The sequence below is a fragment of the Aquila chrysaetos genome, chromosome 4 (assembly GCF_900496995.4).
Source record: "Aquila chrysaetos chrysaetos chromosome 4, bAquChr1.4, whole genome shotgun sequence".
Classification (NCBI taxonomy): Eukaryota; Metazoa; Chordata; class Aves; order Accipitriformes; family Accipitridae; genus Aquila; species Aquila chrysaetos.
Genome location: NC_044007.1, coordinates 14,876,188 through 14,903,386, shown reverse-complemented (window position 1 = coordinate 14,903,386; position 27,199 = coordinate 14,876,188). Strand labels below are relative to the sequence as shown.

General features: G+C 42.7%; 1 protein-coding gene across 1 annotated transcript; it reads left to right on the top strand.

The window, feature by feature from the left end:
* The first annotated feature begins 5,934 nt into the window (after nt 1–5,934).
* On the top strand, nt 5,935–26,689 carry COLEC10 (collectin subfamily member 10). The gene is made up of 6 exons (XM_030012065.1): nt 5,935–6,376; nt 17,794–17,865; nt 19,342–19,413; nt 21,402–21,455; nt 22,725–22,820; nt 24,312–26,689. Exons 1-6 carry the CDS (start codon nt 6,229–6,231, stop codon nt 24,701–24,703), a joined length of 834 nt encoding a protein of 277 aa, XP_029867925.1. The 5' UTR covers nt 5,935–6,228; the 3' UTR covers nt 24,704–26,689.
* The last annotated feature ends 510 nt before the right edge of the window (nt 26,690–27,199 follow it).

Here is a 27,199-nt window from a genome sequence, read left to right as displayed (position 1 = left end):
GAGGTTCAAAACTTTCTTTTTCTTGCCAGAAAGACACCCACGCAGACATGAAACTAAGGTTACGATACACATTACACAACACTGTGCGTCCCCAAACACCAGGGAAGCAAGTCAGGAGGTAAGATAGAGTTCACTGAGCAGGGCAGATGTCTTGAGACACATTTGGTAGCATGGTTCAGGCAGTGACCAAGGCCAGGAGCTCTGAGAGCAGCAAGTCAGCCCCTTTGAAGCAGTGAGCAGCCACTGTCACCACTGATGGTGTTCAACAACACAGCAGAAAAAAAAATCTGGAATGCCTGTTTGACACTACGCACATATTATCACATACCTATGGGCTAGGAGGGACGTCTTCAAGCTTTCTCTGGTTTCCTGCGGATTCTTCCTTGTTCATTGTGTTTCCCTCTCTCTCATCTTCCTTACACCCTTGCCTTCCCTTTTTGCCAGATGAGCTCATAAATCTTCCAGGGCAGGTAGCTGCCTCCTGGTTTGTTGGGGTTTCTTTTGCAAAGTGCTGAAGAAAATGCTAAAAGCTGTTCGGCTCTGGCTCCGTTTAGAAAGTGTGCAGCAGAGTTTGAACTGAAAAAGATGAAAAACAGAGAAACTAAATAATTATAAATCTATATAATCTGTAAATACTCATGTTCAACAAGAAGGTCAAACAGGTAATGCAAGGCACAGCAGCTGAATGCTAGGACCAGGAGACTAAGATCCTGTAGGACCGACAGAGCTTGTGCTTTGAAGTTTTGTCATTGCTTTACATGATAAACAGGTTTCATATAAAATCCACAGGTCAGCACATCACCTAGGTACCACGTACTCATTTGCATGCTTTATCCTGGGCACAAGCTTAGCGTCTGCCACCTCTTGTGACTATGTCTTCCACCCACCACACGGCTTTCTCTGGAGCACCCAACACAGTCCACCACTTCATGGATGTGAACCACTAGTGTGCTGGCAAGCAAAGCTCAGCTTTGCACTAGTACAAGGCTTTGTACAAGGCTCTGTCAGTCTGTACTTCAAGGTCAGTGACTTTTCTGTTCTCTTAAAAAATGTTAAGGAGAGCAGGATCAACCTTTTTCAGTTTGTCGTGGTGGGGAGTATACGTGTTCTCTTGGGGCAACTTGTGCATAACTTTGCCACTGATCCCTACTATAAACTTAGAAAGCAAACTCAAAAGACTGCATGCCAGTTCTATTTCAGTTCACAGCAGTGTGTTTAGGTCTGTTTCTAAATATAAACACATTCATTAGCCATGAAATCTTCTGTTTAATTGATTACATGATATATTATTTTTTTTTTAAGAGAGGAGCCTCAAACTAGAATGGGAAGGGCATAACTAGGCAGGACAGAAGTGTGATTCCAGACAGAACGTTACATTTGGTCCCTATTTCTGCAGCTCAAAATAACAACTCTGCAAAGAGCATCGGGGATGTTCAAATTCCAGAGCCAGAACTAAGCTCTGTGGCTCAAGACATGATGCGATCTCTAGGAGTAGAGTGAAGGAGAACTCTAAAAGACAGAAATGCCTGAGATAAGATTGTAAAAATCCAAGGCTGGGTACACGCCCGTAATCTCTCATGTGTAAACAAACAGTTAAATTTGTGTCAGAGAGCAGCATGTTCAGTTTTCTGAAGAAGACATGTTTCCCAGAAGGAATTACATAAATATTTATGAAAATGAAGCAGGAAATATTTTCCCAGGGTAGGACACTGGTTCAGCACTGCATCAGGTCAGCAGAAGCTAGGGTTTATTTTGTCAGTCTTCCCCTGGAACTGAATCATTGCCCTCTTGTTTGCAAAAATCTGTTCTGACACAGGAAGAGGCTGCGCTTAGATAAACACAATTACAAACCACACCAAGTATTTCACTTTCTATCGCATCTCTGAATGCATATGTGAATGCCTTACTTTTTTGGACAGCTTCTCCAAGTGACTGCATGGAAAACAATAGCAATAGGTATCTGTCTTAGGCCTCTCAGGAAGGCTGTTGCCATGTGAGTAAAGTCAAAGGTGTCTTCAGTAGAATTGAAAGCCTGCAGGCTAACTGTCACAGAATATTCTCAATGAAAGTGTTCAAAATAAAACTGCTTATAACACATTCACTTTGAGCCAGTAAATTCTTGCAAAGTGCAAAAGTTAGAAATGCAAAGTTGTAATGCAGTGTTACCTGAGTGAGCAGAAGTTACACACAATTGAGGTCTGTTTAAAAAACAGGGTCCAGGGTTTAGTACTGCACCTCATAAAGTGTCCAGCAGCTCTCTGAATCTGTGGTCTGTAACCCAAGCTCCTTCTGAGATTTCAGTGCTGACCAGCTGTTCTGCTCCCTGGGCACCAGCTGTCTCCAAATCCCTCCTGCCTCTCAGCAGACACTTTCAGCTGGAATCTGGGTCAGGTTTTCTGATTAAACGGCTAAAAGCTGGGGGAGATAGGAGTGGGAAAGGAGAGGTAAGAGTATCCCAAGAAAGGGTTGTAAGCTCTAAAGCAGACGTAAGGTTCTCCCAGAGCACCATCCCTGTGTCAGACCAGGGAACGCTCATGCCCGTCCCTCAAGGTACCCAACTCAACAGACTCAAACTCACTAGCAGGAAACCAGGGAGATCATAGTTGATAGGGGAACATATATTTCTACACTGCTGAGGCTGATGAAGCCCCTCAAATATCCAACAAGGATTACCTAAAATCATTGGAGTCCTACAAGCTCTGTTTACTGAACATAGAAGCAAAGAGATTTTGGACAATTTTGTCCTTAGTTTGGTTCTTTTTGTCAGTTATTTGCAGGCATATCAAGGTCTAGTCATTGTTTATATCTTACTCAGAGGAACAACAACTGGTGGAGACTGTGTTTACAGGCTCGAGTAGTCATTGCGTGGTGTCAAAACCAAAAATGACATTTTACAAAATAGCCCTAGGATTACTTTCCTCCCTACACTTGGCAAACCACATGTTACTGCTTTTCCTCTTCCATTCTCTCTAAACTTTGCCACCGTGATTGATGTATCCGGTATGACAGGCTGAAACACTCCAAATCGTCATGACCTCTGATACCGGGAGAACTGAAACCATCTAGGATCCCAAAGCTGAGAAATATTGTACTTTTTTTTCTTTTATTTCAGATGTCCCCAGATTTATTCAGTACAGTAAGGTGCAGAACAGGAAAGCTCTCCTTAATACTAAATTGGGGTTAGAAGGGATGCCAGTGGGCTCAGCACTTCTGGCTGAATCAGCCCATGGTTATAAGCAAGATGTATTAACCTGGAGTTCTACCACAGGATCTGGGACTCTACAAATTATTAAAATTGGCTGTAGATCTGACCACCTTTGGATGAACACCATTTCAGGATGTTGTCTGTATTCCTCATAATCTATTGGCATTTAACTACTAACGTCTGAAGAATAAGCAAGTGAAGGTAATACAAATTACAAAGGAAGTACTTGGACTCCAAGGAGGCAATGCACTACACAAAGGTTATCTGGCTACTGCTCATCTCAAAGGAACAGAATCTTTCAGGATTTTCTTTTGTGTCTTCTCAGAGTGTCCTTGTAAAACATTCACACCCTAGCAAAGGTTTGCTTTATGTCTTTTATGTCTGGACAACACTGCCTAGTTTGTTTTTCTCTCTTGCCTACAGACATTTCTCTAAGCCCAATTCAATGAGAATTAACATGCACAATAGGCAATGTGCCTCATTAAATCTCCATCAGCAATGAAGCTGCTTGCAGATTTTTCAGTGAAACTGGTTTGATAAATACTGATTTGCCAAAATACCAAGCTTTTCGTGCTAGTATATCAGTTTTGATGGATTGCCTGTTAAGGCAGGTTTCCTAGCTCCAGGACAGGATTTCTGGTCCAACATACAGGAAGACATAACTGATTAGCAAACAGCCTTGTAATAAGGCAATATAACCTTAAGGCTCTAGTGCAAACACTGGTTTGAATTAGGCAGAGAAAGAATTTGAATCTGGATCTCCTACATTTTAAGTAAGTGCCTTCATCAGCAAGTTCTTGGATATATTAAACTTCATTTCTCACTGTGTGTTTAGGGGTTTTGTGACTGTCAGGAAATAAAAAAAAAGAAGGGTCTTGACTTCTTTTCTAATGTGGAATGAGAACATTTGTAAATGAACACAGCAATAGTAGTATCAGAAAAATGTTCCCTGCTTAGTCCTGGTCAGCAACTGAAGTGGTTAAACAAATGGTTTCCTCTCTCACTTACACTTACCCCTCTTTATCCCAGATAAATAACAAAGAAGTCACTGTAAGTCTCTCAGTACTGTGGAACAGATAGCATCATTCACGTCAGTTTGGCAACATTTCCCAAAATGCCTCCTCCAAAGCTAAGTACACTAGCTTCCCACTCCTACGCTCTCTATTCTTGCTCTTACATTGACCTTCTGCTCACAAAATGGAAAGTGAAGAGAAGAAAAAGATAAATAAAACAGATTTACAGTGTACAAGTCAGAGGCACAGTGCCCAACGCAAATCACAGAGGAACAAGTTTATTCCTGGTACGACTCTATCCATCTATAATCCCAGCTTTCTTTCCTCCCCCTCTAGCTGTGGTGTATCCATTATCAAGGCCACATTTGAGGGTGTTAGTTAGATGACACTTATTAGGACAGAGACCACTATTTACTTCTGAAAAGTACTGTATACAGTTTTAACAAAAAAGAAAAGTGTTTTGAAAAGTGGGAGTCTATGACCAGGCTAGAAAGAAAGAGGGAGAGGAGTGTCTTGACCCCTCTTGGGACTTTGGCCAACATTTCATCCCAGATGAAAGCTTGAAATCAAAGCCTTCCTTCAGCCTTTAAGAAAAGGTATTCGCTTTTACATCAGTGTTGCTACTTATTCTGTCTACCAAAAGGCTAAAATGTTGTAGGGCTAAGGAACTAATACTCTTTTAAATAATGAGGAAAGCATCTCAAAAGCTATTATTATAGGAAATAATTTTTGCCTAGAATGGAAAGCAAATGTGCTCTCACACACTGGGCAGTTCAAAAGCATAGTTCAGCTTTTTGAGTAGCTGTCTCCTTCGTTGTGTGAGAAACCAGAAGTTAACGAACTTCCTGGAAAGATTACAAATACTCATCTCCCCTTTGTTTTCTGCTAGGCTACCTCGAATGGTCTGCTGTCCCCGGTTGCTGTGCTCTCCCTAAGAGAAAGCTAGAGTTTTTTCTAGGAAGGGATTGCACATGGATGGGTATCTGTCACAGTTCCTTCCAAAAGGATATATAGAGGTCTTGCATGCTACCTGTTCCTCCATCCAAGAGGCCTCTTACACCTGTTTCAAAGTCCTAGCACCCAACTGAAAACCTGACAGCTACCTCATGTGGATTTGAACCAGCAGCAGCTCCTGGACCACCCAAAGATGATGTTCTGCTGGGACCTATGCTACACCACTGTCCTGATATACGGTCTCTCCCAGTACAGGGGAAAGGTGATATGGGAGGAGGTACTGCAGTCATTCAAGCTTCTCCTGCTCTGTGGTTTCAATCCTGAAGTCTGTCCTTCTGTACTGTGTCTACCAACATAATCTGAGCTTGCAGCAACCATTGTGGAGCAATCTGTAAGCACAAAACCATCATTTGTGGGTTTCTGGCTCAAATACCCATTGATAACATCAACTTTTCATTTGCTATTCTGGGGACTATGGGTACATGGCACCCAAAAAGTGTGAAATAGCACCAGTGACTTCCACCCACAGCAGACTGGCAGCTCATCCATTGTCACTAACAGTCCCCTTGGAGGAAAGATTTTGTGGAAAAGTCTCTCTACATGTTATAGGGAGTCTGCATTACTCTTCCAGCATACAACCAGCCACAAGTATCCTATAACTAATTAGTACTCACTTGGATACAATACTGAAGTCTTTTGTCTCTTGAGTAAGTGAAAAGCTGGGCATGAAGAGTCAGTGCCGAAAGGAAAAAAAAAAAATGACAAAAGAGATATTCCCATCTATTGAAGAAATTTTCCATGGCAAAAGCAGCTAAACATCTCACAGATAAGAGATAAATTGGAATAAACAGCTGTCAGTGTTAAATAAATATCCTGGATAATGTGCAGGACAGAAATAACTACAGCATCGTCAAACTCCTTTCTTCACTTTATTTAGCTGTTCTTGCATGTAGCTCCCAATCTTTGCACTGCTCAGTTAGTGGAGCATTTATTTTTGAGTCGGCTGCATTTGTTAAGACTGTAACAACGAAAGGCATTTCCTGAGAAGCTGCAAGGATGAGCAGCAAGAAAGAACAACAGCTAAGGAAATACGGGACCCTAGTAGTGCTTTTTATCTTCCAAGTTCAGATTTTTGGTTTTGATGTTGACAATCGACCTACAACAGATGTCTGCTCGACACACACAATTTTACCTGGACCAAAAGGTGAGGAATATCAGGTTGCTAATGCTGAGACCAGTACTGATAAAGGCTGATTTTTTAAAAATAGAGACATGGAGGGCTTGTGGCATGGGCTGGGGATGAAAGATGTGAATTATTGCGGACTGTACAAACGTCTAGAAAAGTGGAACTGTGATGGGGGAAAGTGATGAAGCAAGGAGATTTGAATTTGCTTTTCTTCAGTTTCAGGAACAGTGTCACATATTCTCATATAAATTAGAGGTGTCCATTTGCATCTTTCTCCAGCCACATAAATCTTCACTTACTTCTTGTATTCATCACACAACCAGCACAGCTAGCAGCCACAAATTGAGTTACTTTGTCTAAAAGTAGGCACCTCTTGTGAACTGTTAATGGTTCACTTTGCACCTGCAGGTAGGAAGAGATGCAATATTTAAAATGACTGAACTGTCATTATTTCTAAATGTTTACTTGTAAACACAGCTCTACTGTATTCATCAGACCTGATCCAGCAGCTCTTGTTGAATTAAACAGGACCTTCGCTACAGATTTCATTAAGAACAGGATCAGCTCTGGCATGTGCAGGTCTTTTATCTTCAAAACACTTTGCAAATATCTGAAACCAAATATTCTGCATTAACTTACTTTTTGTGTAACACAACTAACGTCAATGGAATTGCCTGGAGGGTATCTCAGCCAAAAATTAGGTCCATGACGTACAAATCTATCTTGCAGTGACACATCTAAAATATATATTCCACACCATGGCTCTTGCAGTTCAAACTATTGCTTTCTTTTTAGTAACTCATTGTATTTTTCTATAGGCTACAGACTGAGAGAAAAAAATGCAACTGATTTAAATTTTAAGCAAAAAAAAGATTATCAAGTCAAAAGCACTGTTACAGACTCGTTTGTTTTTATGATGGATTATTCAAATGCATGTTGCTTAAAGGACCATTTTTAATCAGCAAGTTAATTTCTTTATGATTACAATCCAAGCTTAAACTTTTGCTGCCACAGCATAAATGCAGAGAGATGTAATGATCCCCAAGGGAGCTAGTGGGAGTTTGTTTAGTTAGTATCTGAATAATGGCAGGCTGGAGAACAAAGTTTGACAGAATTGTGTTTAACAAGTCACAAGGCTAATGAGGTGGTCTGGTGACAACATGAGAGTAGCTGGGACTCCAGCTGGTTTCTGTGGTCTAGCTTGTATAGGGAGCATTTAAAGGTTAGATATTATGGTTCTTTGCAAGCATGATACTGAGAAAGTCAGGATTTAGTCATTACCAGTCCTGCTGCCTCCTGGCTGACACCAAGACACAAGAGAGCCAAACAGTATATTGGCATGGTCCTCACTACTACTTTAAAATTAGATTACCATGCCCAAGATCCATGACTGGTAAAAGGAGTATTGAGTAAATCACCTCCAAATTACTGGCTCACATCCATTGCAGGTCATCAAATACATTTTGCAGTCTATGTGATATGATCCTATAGCCCAATTTCAGTTCCTACCAGAGCTGAGCTCATCCAGGACAGTTACAAGCGGCTCTCAATGGCACTGGTTGTTTTGACTGTCAGTCAGCTGGGCAATTAAAGACTGACCAGGCTGGGTGTGTGAATTACCCTGTAACTCCTCAGGCATCCCTTGTAGTCAAGGATGAAGCATGCTGACCTAATACGGCAGAAGGAAGTCTGTCCCGCTGCCAGTTTTCCTCTATCCATCTTATGTCTACAGACTCAGAGCGCATGATCCCCAGCCTACTACCACACCACAGCCAGAGGCAACACTTTGCTGCTCAAACTTTAACCCTAACAATGGACAAGTCTCTGACTTTTGTTGCTTTAAGTTTTACTTTCTGTGCTACATCTGCTGTGCCTCTTTGTCCACCATTCTCCCAAAAATGGGTTTTGACCCACCCTGCACAATTTTTACCCCCTCACCTCCATCTGTTCAGCACCTTCGGCTATGGCAGAACACAGTGGTGCTCCCACAAGACAGAGGTGCTAAGCTTGCACAGTACATTGGCCAGCTTTTTGTACCACCACAGGCCAGATTCCTATTGTGGCAACTTCCTCCTTCCATATGATCATGGGAGTGTCTAATGGGCCAAAGCAACTAGCTGTAAGACTTCCTACACTGTCCCACCTCACCTATCTCAGTGCAAGGCAGAAATTGTCCTGTAGGCTCGATCCAGTCTGTGGGCTACAAGTGGGATGGTCTCTGGTGCTATGCAGCAGCAATAATGCTGTTCCCATCACACAGCACAATGGAAAGGAGAAAACTGAGGGAGAAGTGAGGTTGCTTGCAGAGGCTCAGAATTTATAGCCCTTTATTTCTTGCGCTATTGGAGGTTGCATTACTCACTTCATCATCTAGGCATTCACAGTTGCTGCAGGAGCAAGCACCCAACCTCTCCACATGCTCACCCTGAAAATCATCTATGCAAAAATGGTCATTAGAGTTGTGAAAATTCGCCACTTCTTGTACAAGCCAAATGTAACTTGTCCAAGTTAATTCGTGCAAGCCAAATTCTTCCCCTTCAAAAATATACTCTGTTATGCTCATACCTGAGATGTCACAAGAGAAGTATGATATGAGCGATGGGATGAAAAGGAAGGGTAATTCCAGGCTGATTATCAGGAAAGTCTTCAAACCAGTTGTGACAGTCCCACTAGCTCCCAAAAAGCATGAGGCAAAACCAGAGGCCTGTGTGTATAACACAAAGAACTAGAAAATACTCTGGAAGGATGCAGTCTCCCAGGAACAGAAGGAATGCAGTAAATGTCCTGTAAGCCTTTTCCACTTTCTGTTGCAATGATAGAAGTCAGTCTGAATTAAACTGCTCAGCATTAGAAACGAATAGGAGTTTAAGTCTGACCTCTGGTGGTTCTGCGTGATGCAAACCAGGAGCCTTGCTATCCCCTTCATCTATCTGCTGCTTTTCCGTCCCCGGTGCAAGCAAACAAAAGTTGAAGTCTATTTGTAAAGAATTATGCAAAGAAATTTTCTAAAGAGGCATTCCAGAAAAAGGTGAAAAAAGAATAAGAGAAAAGCAAAAGCTGGCACTCCTCTCCCAGTTTCCTTTTCTAGGCAATAGTCGGGTCTCTTCTGAAAAAGAGGGGATTATTTTTAGTGAACATAGCCCTAGTGCAATGGCCATCTTGTTCTGCCTTCCTGAAAAAGCTTTTGAGGTACACAGCAAGCTGGCTGATATAGCAGTTAAAAACAGAAATGTGTGAGGCATTTTCTAGGATCCATATCGAAATACCCTAGGAAATGAAAAAAGGAAAAAAACGATGTGCTTTGGACCAAAACAGAATTTCAGTATTCGTAACTAGTGATTTTCGGTGTTTGACCTGAGATGTTTAGGAACAACTCGGTCTTAGCTGGAGTGCTGTGGCACAGGACCTCTGAAAACTTATCTTAGGTAATGCTGATCCACAGCTGAGTAACTAGGGCAATAAATGCCAAGTTCTGTGCTCCATCGACTTCTTGAGTCCAAAGAGAACCAGATAAAGCATAAACAAAACAACGAATTTCCCAGGGCAGCCAAGTGCTTGCCCTAGCAAAATTAGTCATGGCCCTATTGCTTACTTTCCACCCTTCCAAGCCTGGAAGCAGGCTGGCTGTTGCTGCTGCCGAGACAGGACCTGGGACTGTGGGGAGGCAGCAGCTAATGCAGTGAGAGCAAAAGCACCAGTTGTTGGTCCATGGCCTGGCAGCGGCAGGAACACCAGGGTCTGCTGCCCTGGGCTCTGCCTTCGACCGGTGTCCCAGCTCTGTCCTTTCTTCTAGCCTGCTCTCGCCTGGAGACTGCAAGCTCAGTTTTGTCTAACCTGCAAAGGAAGTTTTAAGTGGGCTGTTGACATAGATGAGATGGGATCTGACCTGGTCTGAGTAAGTCAATAAGCAACAACATGAGGGCAGAAATAAGCAGAGGCCCCAAAACTTTGACTCCTAGACTCCTATCAAAAGCATGGCCGGGGGAGAAGAAGACCGGGGCAGGGCTGGCTCTGCGGAAGCTGATTTCACGTGGATTCATGGGAGCTCAGTGCTTCAGAGACCAGCTCCAGATCTTGCTATCTGTCCCAGGTCCCAGCTCATTTCCTTTGAAATCCAGACACAGGAACTTCAAAGGTCTTGAATCAGATCCAGGTTGAGAAACTGGAATGAGATGAAATCTGAGGAATACCGGGAGTTTCCCATAGCAATTTAGATGTAAAACGTTTCCTTATTATTATTTCTGACAAATGATGCTTATAAACTCTATGACATTGGCTGGCCCCTCAAAATAGCATTTACTGTGGTCTCCAGTATAGCTGTCCATCTCTCAGCTTTAATTGCGCTTACACAATTCCACTCCTGGAAAATCTCAAACTCTCTCAGAAACCAGATATGCTGTTATCCACATTTCCTTCCGAAAATATAAAATGTCTCACCACATCCTATAGGCTGTTCAAACCTATAACTAAACTTTCCTCTTAGCACCTCACGTTTGATCTGGAGCCCTTTAATTTCAACACATAATTCTATTTTTCATGTCTTTTAGACTTCCTCATTTTAGCATACATTAAGTTTCTGACATTTATCAGCCTGAGCTACAAAGCATGTATGTGTGGACTTAAATACATAAGTTCAAAAGATATTGGGTCTGTATTTCTTACCAATGTCAGTTTGATTCCTCACTGAAGCCTCCGAAATCTGTGGGTCTCTGAGATCACGTCAGAATGGCAGGGGAATAGTCTGGGAAAATTAAATTGGGCAGACTAAGTGAAAAGAGAATCAGGAATAATTTTAATTATTTTTGTGTTATTAAAGAAATAATATATGTCCCAGTCATGCCCAAAGGCCAACACTTTCAAATAATACAAGTCAGCAGAGCTTCACTGAGCCTACTGAAGGCTTGAGTCTGGCTCATGCAATGCAATAGGAGAAGAGGGTATTTCCACTGAAGTTAGTGGATGTTTATAAGTGGAAAGCAGAAAAGCGAGCAGACAATCCAGTTTATACTTGAAGAGTCTTTCTATTTGACAAGGGAAGGGCCCCTGTTGTCTAATTTGGAGCTGGGTAAAAAAATACAAGTCCAAGAACTTGTGAGAAAAATGCTTTATTTCTGATGGTGGAATCTGTGGGAGCCCTGCCATGTTCCTGCAGGACACCTGGGAGAGTGGCTATGGGTGCAGCTGCACACTACAGCTGCACTCATCTGTCAGGTTTTCTGCCAAAAACGGAGGCCCAACATCTTCTTCTTCCCCCACTCTGACTATGTGTTCCTACCTTCACCTTGTGCTGGCTCGGCTGTTTACTCATCAGACTTCTCACTCAGCTGATTCAGCTCACTCACGAAAAATATGTATTATTTGCCTTATTTATATTCCTCTGTTTAGTGAGTTGAATTACTTCAGCACAGGATCAGAAGAGTGCTCAACATCAGGCAGAGGGGAGGGAGGCATGCAGGCTGGTGCTGGGGGCTGAAGGGAGGAGGCACAGGGAAGAGGACAGTGTGTCAGATAGGCGGAGGATGTCAGGAAATCCTGTCCTCACTAGCCAGATACAGCTTGAAAGCAAGAATCCCCACTGCTACAGGAAATTTGCTAAGGATCTAAAAGACACCGAAAGTAAAATTAGAGGAAATCTTGAGGCTTTCCATTGACGTAGCTGTGATGTGCTCGTACACTGGAAAGACAAACTGGGCTGTATTTGCTTATTTCTTGGAGTCTGCGACTCCCTCTGGTGACAAAACCTCTCAATAGAGATTGTGCGTGCTCAAGTGCTGCAAAGGTTCACCCTGCTTGGGGTCGTCACTCTGTGTCCCCAGGCTGCAGAGCTAATCCTGTGGCTATCTGCAAAGCTCTTCCAGGAGGGCAAGGCATTCAGTTGCTCCTGGAGGGTTCTCAAGGCTTCAGGACTATGCACATATCCTTGTCTCTTTAGTTTAACACCCAGGACAGGGAGAAATCACCTGTACTCTTCATATTCTGTCTGTGGATGTGGGGAGGGTCCCTATGCCACCTCAGGTGGGACTACGAGCATGAAACATGGAACTCAGCAGAACTGTGTCACGCATGATCGGGGCGGGGGGGGTAAAACCCTGTAATAGATTGCATACAAAGCCTTTGTGGTGGGACATTGGCTATGCCTAGGAATGCTAAATGCATCTACTGCAAGCAGTACAAAGCATCCAAGTGCATACTAATCAAGATTAACCATCCTTCCCCTCCTCACTGCAAATCAGTCACGCCCCCAGGGCTTCTCAAGGACTTTTTGGCTGGATGTAGGCTTTTTTCAATTCAGAGTATCTGATGTTGGGGGACAACTGTGCTGTAGCGCAACATAAGTGGTGTTTCTATCATTTGAAAGGGTGGATATGCCCTGCAGTGTGGAGGAAAGTATACCTTCGAAAGAGGAGGCTGAGAGAGCATTAACATTTCTGTAGTATTTTTGGTCAGAAGACAGGAACTGGAGCTGACCTGAGGCCATGGCTTGCCAGCACACCTGACAAAGTGTCTCAGTAAGACCCTGCGTGGACCCGGGGAGTCTCTCAGCAGAGCTCCGAGTGAAAAGACTACATGCTCACAGAGAAACACACACATAAACCCGGCCAGGAGTCTCCTCCCAGCTTCAGCCTTTAGGCAGCCTGCAGACATGCTCTCACCCTGATGCAGAGCGGTCTCTATAGATAAATGTGGGCTCCATAATCCCCAGGGATTACACCCTGATTCTCCAAGAACCAGGGTCAGCCCTCGATCACAAGACTTAGAGAGTTACTAAACATATGTGAACAATTTGACCTGAAAACTTCCTCAATTCATGAATACAAAATAAAAAATACAAGATAAATTGCCTACAAAAGATTCATCAGGGAAATCTAAGTCACTTGAAAGTCAGTAAATTCTTACTAATTAAATTCTTACAAAATGTAACCTCTCAACATTGTGTTATTTAGTGAAACTCCTAAAAAGGTAGAGCCCCTTTCAACTGCCTAAAAATCCTGCTGATTATTAGACCTTCAGCATCTTCCTGAGCTTGTTTAAAGGAGAAGGAAGGACTGAGGTTCCCTCTCAATTACAACTAAAATTTTTTAATGGCTGCAAGAGTCATTTACTGCTTATAGCTTCTGCTTTCCTTCTGTCTCGCACAGTCCCAAGCTGGAAGAGTCTAGTAATTTATTGTTTCATGTGTTCATTTTAATAGTCTGGTATTTTAAATCTGTGACACAGAAGTGAATCAGCTTGAGGGAATACTAACAAGGTTGAGAAATGGTCTTGCTTCAGCTACTGGCTCCAAGTGCTTCACCCATGCTTCAAATGCTAGTGGAGTACATTATCTGACATCCTTGCAACCACAGTTTTAAGGTGACAATCCGCTAATTAGGTTAAAACTTAACCTGACACTGCCCCAAGTGTAAAGCAGCACAAAGGAGAGGTTAATCTCTAGGTATAGTCTACAAGCATATGAGGTCAGGGAACAGAGGGGTTTTCTTCTGTAAGAAAACTCGTGTTGCACAAAGCACAGTAGTACAAAATGCAAAAACCCAGTTCAGAGTACTGCCAGGATTTAGATTCAGTTTTCTGGAAGATTACAAAAAAGTGGCTAATACAGCGGTATGGCCTGTCCACATGAAGTCCCAGAGGAAAGGGAGAGATGCTTATTATAAATTAGAGACAATGCCAACTCAACCCCTGCCCAAAACAAAGTCAACCAACCTCTCACAATCCCGCCTATCTGGTTGCAAATCATACCGACACCACAAGGGGGGAGCATAACCCAAGAGTTCACGTTTCTTGCCAAAATCTGAGATGACTGCACAGAACAGCTGAAGGAGGACACAATGCGTTTATAATTATAACACCATATCATCAAGCACTGGGCGTAATTCAGTCTTAAATTAACAATGAGATGGTACCACTCATTAATACTGTTTGCTTCTACCCTTGCTTTGTAATGGCCTACCCATTCTCAGCTGCAACATGAAAAGAAAAGCAGGATTTCCCTCCCTTACAGATAGGCAAATTCTTATTCTTCCCATTTTCCTAGGTAGGGAAACTAAGGCAGAGTGTGTTAGGCTGCTTTACACCAAGATGAAACAGGTGATAGTTCTTACTTCCCTCTCCCTTAGGCTTCGAGAGGGCTTGAGCAAAAATTGGGACTACATGAGGTGTTAGCAACAGAAGTTGAGATGCTCCCTAATCTCTCAAAATCTTCAGAACAAACTTTCCCACACCTTTTACCCCTTTCATCTGCCAACTCTCAGTCTGATGGCCCATACAGGGCAACTGAGCTTCATCTCCAGCAGCCCTGTGTGTGAAAAGCTTGCTCCGAAGTCTCTCAGAAAAAATCGTTGCAGCTTTTAGCGGCTCAAAATGTTGAAACTGAGATTGGAAGAAAACACCTTCAGAAAGTAATCACAGCTTCTCCACTGGTATATTGCTTTTCTTTCCTGGGCTCTATTTCTAAGATTAACTGTCTAAGCAATGTTTCTTACAAAGGAAAAAAAAAAAAAAAAAAGCATCTTTCTCACACAGAGGTCTTCCTTCTGCAGAAAACATCAGTCTCTCTAGAGCCTTTAACCCAACAGAGCAGTCTGCAAGCCACGGGGAATGTAAGTAGCTGGCCTGAGAGAAGCAATCAGGACTGCCAGGGTGACGGGTGGTCCTCCTGGTTTGGAAGGTCAGCCGGAATCTGGTTTGCTTTCCTGTGTGACGCAGGCCAAAGAAACTCTCAGCAGTTTCTACACCAGACCCAGAGTTACAGCGTACCTTAGACAAAGGAATTCATTGCATGGGGAAAGGTTGGACATGAAGAGCCTCCTACTTCTCCCTCCCCTTCTGGAGAGCACGGTCCATTTGTTAATCCCCATGTTGCATTTCTAGTCAGGACTCATCCAGCTTTTGCAGCCTTTGAATCACACCCTGCTTCCTTTCTATTATCACACATTTCTCCCCCTGTATGGGTTTGCAGACCGTGATCAGATCAGCTCTTAACCTTCTCCTGGAATTTCATTTCACAAGCCCTTTGTCAGCCTCTGGGAATCTTTTCTGAATTTCTGAACTACTGGGAAGTGACTTTTACAGTTTTCTCAAGGGTTTCATAGGTGGGTTTGGAAAGGAGAATTTCTTGATTTCTCAGTTGTAAATGTTGTTAGCACTGAGGCCAACAGCAAAATTAAACTGTACATTCTCTAGCTCTGCTGTTTGATGATCTCTAGACAAGAACCCAGTACAAGCAGGCATTCTTCCATCAGCTCCAGGCTCAGACCCACAGCTTCAACTGGATATTTAAGGAGCTTGGCTTTTGGAAACATATACTGACTTTTTGAGCATTTTTTAAGAACTAGTGAAAATAGAGATATTTAAAATTTCTATTGCTGGCTGCTTACAGCCTTTTCCCTTCCTACTTTGTCCTGTAGCAGATAGGGTTAAAAACAAACAAAGCACCTGAGTGAGCCAGCAAACACACCACGACATGTTTCCTCCTTGTCCATCCCTCTAGCAAATGCTTCCTCCCTCTAACACCGACAGAAGTTCAGCCCTTTATCTTCCTCAGCTTGGACCACTGACCATCCCCCCCCAACGGGAACATCCTCCCCAGTGGGATCCCCCCATCCTGACCAACGGGACGAGTCTGCCCTCCACAAGAGAGTCCCAACACTGAAGTTTGTTTTGGCATACAGGGACAGACTCAGCCCAGTCCATGTAACTGACATGGAAAGGAGCCAAACAGCTAATACTACATTTTATATGCTGCAATCAATATGCACCACTTCTCATCTGTCATCACCCCACGGAACAGCCCACGATATGCTACCTATGGCTACGGAAGTAGGAGAAGGTAAATCAGGAATGAGTGGGCAGTATTTTTCAGAAAATAAGAATGAGATCCAATGAAACGATCAGTCTGAAAGCAACCATGGGAAGCTACTTTCTCCCTCAGCACATAATTATATCATTGACCTTTTTGCCACAGGATATTATAGGGGCCAAAAATATAAATGGGTTTAAAAGGCACAGGACTAATATGTGCAGGGAAGAATCACTACTGGCTGTTCACGAGTGGTCTAGATGCAGTGCTTGGCTCAGGCAAGCCCTTTAAACCACTCCTCGTGGGAGGCTGGAAGCGGCTGCCTGGGTCGTAGTCACCCTCAGCACACCCAGTTCCATGAGCACCTTCTGCCAGGGCTGGAGGCAACATCCTTGGAGAGACAGGTTATTGGTCTTGTCACGTAATGCTATTCTGTCCTCACTTCTCTTTTGCTGACATCCAGACTTCCCTCCCTGGGGTACTCCGTATGCTGCCTCTTCTCCCCTTCTGGGCTGCAGGCACAGACACAACTGGCTGCCACTCACACATGAGATCCTGGCTTGGCCAAAAGACTGTAGCACTGCTTCCCACCGCATGGCAAGGCTTATTGCAGACAAGGGTAGGGGACAGGGGGAGAGGCTTTGGAAGGCTGCCTGTATTCAGTGCTGGTCATTTGTTGCAAAGGGGTGCAGGGTTTGTCTCCCCTCAACATTTGTCTAAAAAAAAAAAAAAAAAAAAAAGAGGAAAGGTGTTCTTGGGATTTGGCTCAAAACTAAGAAGTAGAAGATAAGAAAATTAGCTCCAGACGTGCCTCCAATATCCTGCATAATGTGAAGCAAAATTGTATGCTGCCTAAGGAAGGAGGTAACATTTCTTTCCTACTAATTGCCGTCTTCTCCTTTAGACTGTAAGCTGCTCAGTGAGAGACTGTCTCTTACAATAGTAAGAGCACTTATATAGTACTATACAGGAACCTGTGTAATAGGGTCTTGATCTCATTTGGAGAAATCTCTGCACTACTGTAATAAATGCAATGATTTTACCTCTTACAGATACTCTGTGTATGACATTTTCAAAACAAAGCATTGGAGTACTTGCAAAACATGTTTGTTATATCAACATATAAATGTCACCTGTCAAAAATTGAAGGCAAGACTTCTGCCACACTAAGTGCTAAGGTCTATGTTAAGATCTATTTCAACATATTTACATTCCTCTCATTCCAAAAGCATCTGCATACCTTGAACACAGGGTCACTACAGAGTCACTAGGAACAATTAATAAATTCCTATTCCTTCCCTGGCAGTTCTTCCATGCATGTACAGGTTTCCCAACAGAGAAAGACTGGCTTACTTATCTGCTTTATAGCTAATAGGGCTTAGAGGGTAGGACTAGAAATTGGTGTTGCATAACTCTCATGTTGGAATAGCCTCTCCAAAAGGGAAAGTTTTTAGCTTTTCCTAATGGTGGTCAGATTCATCAGGTCTTCTCTGGAAATTTATCCCATGGCTACTGTGCCTTCAATGTGAATTAGTAGGAAAAAAAAACCTGTGAACTTTACTTTCTGAGGATGAATTGTTGCGCTTACTGCACTGAAAGAAATGTACCATGATGCTTTTTTTCTGTGTTTTGGAAGGGGATGAAGGTGAAAAAGGAGATAGAGGAGAAGTGGGCAAACAAGGAAAGGTTGGACCAAAAGGACCAAAAGGTATTTATGACACTTTGTTGGCTATTACTGATATGTGAATATCATTATATACAACCGTACCAGTGCATATGATCAGTGATGTTTAATGCTTTCATTCCTGTTGCACCAGTGGATTTCACAATCCTGTCAAACATTAATCAGTGAACCTAACAATACTCGGAGACCTTGGTGCAATTCCTACTTATACACAGGACAACTATATATGGCACTGAATTCAAAGAGTCATTTAATAAACCTGTACATTTACTGCTGCTCTCCCAAGTGGCTGTAATGAGTGTGATCTGGAAGACCCAGATCATATATATAATCATTACCCAGATTATGTGTATAATCAGAAAGACTACTGTTTGCTTGCTGAAATGATCCTTTAGTTAAAACTGAATTTTGAGAGTTATTTCCTAGTAATACATCAGGATGCCCAACAAAATTTGTTCTCAGTTGTCCCTATTTTGCAGAAAAGCAAATGCAGGCATACACTGAGGAACAAAGTTCCTCTGATCAAACAGCATCTGAGCTGAGAACAAGGAGTCACAGATGTCTCAGGACTCGGCTCTATTAAACATATCCCATATCCACAGTGTGAGCTGGGCAGAGCATTCAGAGGCACCAGATGTGATGGTGTCAGCCTTGTTTGCATACTCTAAATCAAAAGCTTAATTTATCATTAGAGTTTAATGATAATGCATAGCCATGGTCTTTCTTCCTTGACAGTGGTTTAAGACTTTAAAATCACCCTGTTATTACTGTTATAATAAAAAAACTTTTCCATTTTTAAATGCATTCATATGACTTTGCTTCTTACCTTAAAAAGAAGATCGGGTAAGACACAATGGAATCAGGTAACCAACCATTTACGAAGCATCTTAGTGATGTTAAATTCGGTGTGTAAACTGAGATTCTCTAAATTGGGCTGTCATCACTAGCCAGCTATTTTAGAACTTAAACTATTAATCAGTTAAAAAGGCATTCATTATTTCGGTGCTCTGAGTACTGGGAAAGCACATACAGAAAAACTAGTAGCTTCCTATTTGCACTCCTGCTTTGAGAAGGATTCCCCACAAAGCCACAAGCACTCTACCTCAAGGAAGAAGGAAAGGCTTTTGTCTGGGGTGGAGAAAAAAAAAACCCAGATAAAACCTGCCATCAGCCTGGTTTGGCTGTGAAGTAAAATCAATATTTGAATACTCACTAGCAGTTTTAGTTTGTGTTTTCTGTAAGACAACATGATGTTTCTGGGCATTTGAACAGGCAGTTCTACTAAGGTGCCTTGCAATGTCCTACTGTTGTATCCTACAGTAGCAGAGATTTGTGCTGTCCTCCTCCAACCATCCTTGGGGCTCCACTCATTTTGATTTTGCCAAACATGCAGACCGGCCATGCCCAGGAAAAATAGCAGCAGCAGAGACCTAAATAGTGCCTTGGGAAATAAATTACAGAAACCATCCATACTCTTTTCCTCTTTATTTCTTCTCCTAGGAAACAAGGGACCTGTGGGGGATGTTGGTGACCAGGGAATGCTTGGGAAAATCGGCCCAATCGGTGGAAAGGGTAAGCTCTGGTCCAGGAATTTTCTTGTTTTTCCCCTCAAGGTAAATATGTGTTTTGTGAGAGTTCCAGGTATGGAGTAATATCAAATAATGACTGTGACCAATGCCCTCCAAATAAAGTTATGCATAAAGATTGGTGACGAGAGCTAACTGAGATATTCTCATTTTATTTCCCATGTGCAATATATCTGACTTACTTGGCTAAAATAATTTGCTTTATGAGTAAAGAAATCAGTCCTCTTTGATGGTAAAAGAGGAAGGGAGAAATTGGGCCCTCGTGAAATCAATCCCCTGAACGCTCTAAAAGAGAAAGCCAAAATTTTGCCTCTGCTTTGGACGCTGAAGGCCTAAGTCAATATTCTGCTGCTGCTCAGGATGCCTCACCTTGCCACCTGCACTGCTGTGGGACACGTGAGCAAGCAGTGCACAGGACAGCTCAGTAAGGAAAGGATTTTAGGAGTTTTAAGAAAGCACTCATGTAACCAGGGACAACAACTACTTGCAAATCAAGGTAGACTCCAAGTCTACCTGGACAATAATTTCATGAAATTATGCTCTAGTCATCTGAGAAGAGGCCCAGGCATTCCTTTCCAGTATTCCTAAAGAGCTACTTAAGAAGGAATAGTACTTCTGCCACAAGGAGACCTGCCTTGAAAGCTGAGCAAGGACTCCACCATCCCCAGGGGAACTCTGTGGTCTCTAACCAGCACATCAACCCAGGCATGTGGTGGCTGGGTGGAACAATCTCTCCGGGGAGCTCCTCAACCCAATGTTTTTAATAAACCTTTGATGGCCTCTAGCCAGCCTTAGTATCAGAGAAGAAGAAAAGAATTTGGCCTGAGGGACTAATTTTCAGAAGTACCTAGACAACTGAAAACACAGATAGTTATCTCCCAATATGTCTTCAATCACCAAAGAAGAGGATAATTTAAGAATGCCACAAATTGCTTATCTTTAAGTAAACCAATGCTCTGAGCCTTTAAATCAAGCTTTCCCTCAACCTAAATGTACAATTTATTGTCCCTTTCACGTTTTTCTCATTTTCTTTCTTTATTTGCAGAAGCAAAGGTCACTAAGTCACTGTTTAAATCTACCATTAAACATTCAAGTTCTTAATGAAGCAACCCTGAAATTTCAGCTTGTAAGTGTGCAGTGTCAAGCAATACTAATTAAAATGACAGCCAACTCCTCATTTTTTAAAAAAACACAACTGTATAAAGGAAAAAGCCCATCAAAACACGGCCATCAACAAGGCAGAGCAAGCATTAATATTTTTTGACCTCTGAAGGTTTTAATTCATAACAGAAGAGCTGACATGAATTTCAAGTGAAGTCTAGCTGTTCCTGATCCAAATTACAGCTGTAATTTTTTTTAAAAAGCTAGTCACCTTCACTTATATAGTAGCACAGCATTTGGAGAAGTATTTCTATGATTTTTATGATTTACAGAAGAAGAGGAAAGCAGTGGATGAAAATAAATCACACTTCCATGACCTGTATCTGAAAGGAAACACTGCTCCTTACTGACCTCATTTTGTGCAGGTGCTAACTGCTGCCCGCACACGTAATCTGTTGCACAGTGGCTTAGTGCACATCAGCCTCATCTGGTGCCTCATCCCATCATGGAGCTACTGAACCCAGGGAAGGGCTCTGTCCTGCAAGGCAATGAGAGAACCCAGGTCTCACCTCTCGCAGATTTCTTGAGTGCTTTCAGCCTCTCAGGATCTTTTCGCAGTTTATATTTAAAGTAAGTGGTACCAGGAACCAGCAGCACACAAGATGCCTGTGTTATCAGTGAGTTAGCTATTAAAGGGTTCCATATACCAGAATTAATCATGGTTTGTTTGACTTGGCACATCTGTCAGTACAGTCCATCAGGGCCTCCTATCAGAAGTACAGCGTTAATATATTATTAAACAGGTTTTTCAAATACAGTCCCCTGACATGTGCACTGTCTGAGATCTGAGAATATATTTTCCTCTTTATTCAGGTGACAAAGGAGCCAAAGGCTTATTGGGGGTTTCTGGAAAAAAAGGAAAAGCAGGTACGCTATGCATCCTTCTCTGCAGAATGGTCAAGCCTGCTGGGTCTTTGATTTCAGGGTTAGTTTGTCTGGAGTTTCATAAAATTTTGAGGCCCATGGGAAAACTTGAGAATAGATGAAATGAACAGGAGGAGACCGAAAAAGTTTTGTTTAGCAAAATGAAGGCTTGGGTTGGGAAATGACTGATGCCTATGAATATACCAACATACACAAAATATGGAGAAGAGTTACCTAAATTAATGGGCAATGTTTGCTACCATAAAAACTAACACATAGAGGGGCCAGCAGTACATTTATGCTGGAAACTAGAAGAAAGTTTCTGAATACCAAAAGAATGAAGTCCTTTAAGAGTTTCCTAATGGGAGCATGGGGATGAAAAAATAAGTGATTTTAGATAGAGGATAATCTGTTGTCAGATGAATGCAATGCATTTGCTTACAGGAGGAGAATTTGGATCTGGTGACCCAGAAAGTTCTCACTCCTAATAACCTTGAATGTTTTCCCACCTTGAATGTACAGTAGTGTTCATTTTTAAGAGATTCCGTATGCAATGCCAGTTTGGTTCTTAATGGGAGACCATCAGCAACTCATTTTCTTCCTGAGAATAACAGAGGAACAAACAAAACCTGTATCAAGCCAAATTTCAGTTTACCAACAAAATATAACTGAGATTTCAGTGCTTGAAAGTTGTTATCTGAGTTGGTATCGACTATTACTGCTGTACCACAGCTGCATGCAGCAATTCACTAACATAGTCCTTCCACCAAAGTTTTGCCAATCCCACCTCTATGCATACTCACAAAACTCCTTCACTGAGGAAGCAGCAGTTCCCCATTTCATGGATGCTTTCATTTTTATTAGAAGGCTGGGGAACCTGTGCTGTTTACAGATACAAAGGTAGACCTTTGGCATTCAGATGTAATCCTGTAGTGATCACCATGACAAGCCACGTCTCTGCAGCTAGATGGAATCCATAATGAGAGGGGCAGAGGATGTGCAAATGCCACACTGATATGGGTGGAAAGAAGATGGCAAATTCTTCTATCCACATTTTTAAAAGTAGGGATTCTTAGGCCAGGGAGTGTACAGAGCCAAAGAATTAAGTGCTTTGATCAACAGAGGTATGGCCAGTGGGGCAGTGTGAGACTGGCTCTCCACAAGTAGCAGCCAAGTCTTCAGAAGTTTTGGAAGTGGGCTACAGACAACCCTCCATGCACAAGCACAAATGGTTCTAAACAGATAAATCCTCTATCCTTTGTATTGCATCAGGCACAGTCTGTGACTGTGGAAGATACCGCAGAGTTGTTGGACAGCTGAATATCAATGTTGCTCGTCTTAACACGTCCATCAAGTTTGTAAAGAACGGTAAGGATCCTTATGTATTTGATGTGATTTATTTGGCTCCTATAACATTTATCATTGCTATTCTTCTATCATTGCTGCTCTATGGCAGCATCCATACATGACCCAGAGAGAGAGTCCCACTGTGCGAGGCACTCTGAAGACATACGGAAAAGAAAGAGTCTTACACCTGTAAAGATAGAAGCAGCAGATGATTAAAAGCAAAAACAATCCAGAAATTATCAACAGCACAACAGAAAGAATCATGAAAAGCACAAGGCATGGCCTGCTAACCACCTCTGCACTGTCAATCTGCTCAGGCTCAGCGGCCACTCAGGCAATGAAAGGAAAAAGGTTCTTTCAATCTGCTCCAGAGAGGCAGGAAAAGCAATGGGAACCTCTTGGTCTTTCCGCTGCACAGGGAAGGCTGCAGACATGGTACTCCTAGTGCTCCCCTCAGTGCAAGCATCATTTTCCTGTAACAAGGGACCAACACTCAAAGACATGGGTTACAAGAAGCCATGTCTGCAGGCAGTGCTGTCGGGTAGATGGTGCAAACTGCCCCCACTGAAAGGAAGGAAGCACGTTTCCTGGCATAGCAGAGATTTTGAGAAGGCTCCACCGCTGCTTCTGGGACTAGGTCTGTATCAGCAAATTAAATGTGTTTGAGACTGTTCCCTGGCACTATGGGCAAGCAGCACAGAACAGCACTCATCTATATTATAAATCCTATAAAACTGAATGCCATATTATTAGGAGTGTCCCTCTACTAACTCCTAAACTGTGCCTGAGGTAACTCCTGAATTGTCTGGGAGAGTGTCAGTTGCCCCAGGCCAAAGCTCTGCTCAGGACCATTCCAGAAATCCATCACCTGGGACAATCAACTTCCACCTGCCCAGGCATGCTCCTTGGCACTGCTTAATTCACTAGGATATACACTGTTTGAGTAGTTTGCCTTTTAAAGCTGCTCAGCAGCCACAGTTTTATTCCTAGTCAATGCCACTTAGTGGCTACAGCAGCTCTGAACATCAGGCTGTCTTTAAAATGTCTTATTTTAGCAGTCATGTTGATTTTCCTCTACATGGAAAGGGCCGGAAAAGCTATCTTTACCCCTGTGCTTCTATCCCAAGGCACTCTTTCACAATCTGTATTCAAGAACATGCAAAGCAACAGGGGTGACCCAGAGTTAGACATTGCTATTTGACCATTTAGCATGCCTTAATTTGATTAGTACTAGATATCTGTGAAGTAAAACTTAAATGTCACGGGAGACACATGCCAATCAGGACTGAATAGTTCTTGTCCTAACACGTGCAAGGTGCTTGTCAGTCCCATTAGTAGCATCAGTCTCTGATCATGTCCTCATTGTTCATCACAAATTCAGTGGTGGGAATACTTTTCCTCTCTCCCTTTTATTAATTCTAATGTAAAAATAATCTCATTGTCATATTGGAACAGAGGCACCTTCAGTATCTGTTGACATGCCATTAAACAATTTATTTTTCCCTTTTAAAGTTATAGCAGGCATCAGGGAGACAGACGAGAAATTTTATTACATCGTGAAAGAAGAGAAGAATTACAGAGAAGCCTTGATCCACTGCAGGGACAGAGGAGGAACACTGGCCATGCCTAAAGATGAGGCAACCAACGCCCTGATTGCTGACTACATCTCCAACAGCGGCCTCTTCCGAGCCTTCATTGGGCTGAACGACATGGAAAAAGAAGGACAGTTTGTGTACGCAGACAGCAGCCCACTGCAGAACTACAGTAACTGGAAGGAAGGGGAGCCTCATGACCCAACTGGCCGTGAGGACTGTGTGGAAATGCTCAGCACAGGAGAGTGGAACGACTCTGAGTGCCAAGTCACCATCTACTTTGTTTGTGAATTCCTCAAGAAGAGGAAATAAAAGTGCTGTAGAAGGTGCCTGGCACCTGCTGTACATATAATAACATCTCCTCATTCATCCACTGTAGGGAGAGCAGACAATCAGGGTTAGGGCTCAATCCAGCCTTCACCTCACTGGGTTAAGCAAGAGTAACTACTGTTAAGATGACAGCGACCATAAAGTCAGCACAGGTCTGCAGGGGGCATCCAGCCAGTTGTGAATTTTTATTTCATTTTTATGTGCAATTTAGGGTGGGCATTTCTATATGTAATTTAGGGGCAAATTTAGAGCACGCAGAGGTGAATATGATTTCACTAATGCCAGAAATAGTAAACTCACTAGTATATGAATTACTGATGTGCTTCGCAAAGTCCACAGATGGAAAGAGTGTGATCTTTACTCATCTCTGACCTGCACAGGAAGTCCCAGTAATTTCCCTGTGACTTCAGAGCTGGGAGAACAGATTTGCAGTTTCTCTTGAAAAAATCCTTGTTTTGTTAGAATCATAGAGTAATTTAAGTTGGAAGGGATCATCCAGTTGAATCTTCCATGGAAAGCAGGGCCAACTTAAATTTAGATTAGAAGTTGTTATACTCCCTTGAATTTGGCTTTGCAATTATATTGCCTGATATGCAGGGGAGGACTTGTTTATCTCTGCTTCCAACTCTATTACCCATCAGGCTGGTCTGAGGTATGAGGAATTAACTTAGCAACAACACTTCTGCATGCAAGCCTGCACAGCTTATAGGCAACCTGAGAATAGACAGAGCAGTTCTAGTCTCTGATGTCCCCCAAAATCTGTGAAAAACATAGAAAAGTCTAGCACAAAGAGTACAGTGCAAAGGAAGCAAAACCATTGCTGTAGGCTGTGAACAGGCACATGTAGTATCAGCTATACCAATGTGCATTGCTGGTTCAACAAGTGATTCTAGGAACATGTTAACTCCCTAACTAAGTAGCCAGTGATGTTTGATGCCTAATGCTAAAATCACCCACACCTTTGCAACACAGGAAGCAGCTATAGAACAGGCTTTATTCCCCAAGAACCCAGATTCAGGTGTGGTTGAGCAACTTAGTCATGCACTTCAGCAGGGCTCTCCACAAATTATGAGCAGTAAGCGTGAAGACTTTGTTGTCAGCGCCAGGCTACTCAGATCTCCATGTCAGTATGCCCACAATGGATCACATTTTCATATCTTTGATAATACTGAAGGAGATATTTTCTTCAGACACGGCAACTATTTTGCCTTCAGAAGCGAGCCTGTTCTTAGTCATGGTTCATCTTTCCTCACAGCAGGAGATGTCAAGAGAAACCCCAGGGCCCCTGCAATGAAGGTCTATAGATTTTCTTTCCTACTTGACACTAAAAATGAAGGAATGATATCTGGAGGCTAAGGAGAATGCTAGACACTAGGCACAGTGCAGCAATGTACCTGCAAGTCGCTGAGCACCTGTTGCACATAGTCTTCCTCTGGGTATATGAAGAGCTGGACATGCCATCAGCTAGTAATGCAGAGGGTCAGCTCCAAGTCTCCCTTCTACTGCTGTGTACAGCACTGCAAAGGCAACTAGACAACAGTCATACTTCTGCAACCTCACCCTCAACAGGAAAATCGTCTAAACCATTTAGCTGGTTGTTAGACTCCAAGCTCATCTCTGAGCAATGACCAACGCACGAGCAATGCAGGAGACTGTGACTCAGAACCACTCTTGTAATCCAGTTTTACTGCCACTTGTTCCTCCAGAAAACCACCTGTTGCTACCAGCAGTAAATTAGCTGTGCTGCTACACACCCTTCAGGGAACTACTCAGACCTGTGAATGAAGGGGTGGGACCACATTTCTTTTCATTGCTCCCCTACTATGCTATGAGAGTATTTGGCCAAACAGGTTCACTTAGCACAATATAACTCGTCCTGAATTGTTCCCTTCCTGGGAATCGATATTCCGCCAAATTAAGCAGAACTACACTTTTTAGGATCTATAGTAATAAACTCATTAAGCTAAACACTTTGGGTTTAGAATCATTAATGGGTAATGATAAAGAATTAATGACTAATTCAAGGCAAAGTTTCTTGAGGAAAAGTAATGCCAGGGCTGCTAGCCTCACGCACAGCAGGTCAGGCCTTACTAGTCCTGCAGAAGTGGCATAGTAACATCCCTGGGGGTAGGCACAATCACACTGGTACCCTCTCCACACCTCATCTTTACTTCTGACCCAAAAAGTCACCAAAACATGCTTGCCAGACTGGGGTCCAAGTTCTGGAACCCTCTGGCCATACTGAGACCACTGACTGACAAGTTCCAGACGTGTCCTTAATGCTACAATCATCATGAACAGGCCATTTTCCTGTTCTTTAGGAGGAAACTCGGAGCTGGGAGAAGGTGAAAAGGAGCAATACTTTGCTGCAGGATCAAGCTCTGCCTGAGATTGGACCAGGCACTCCCCTTCACACACAAAATCACGGAATACATGTCTAAATTGAAACTCTGGTCTTTTTTAGGAGACCGTGAGTTA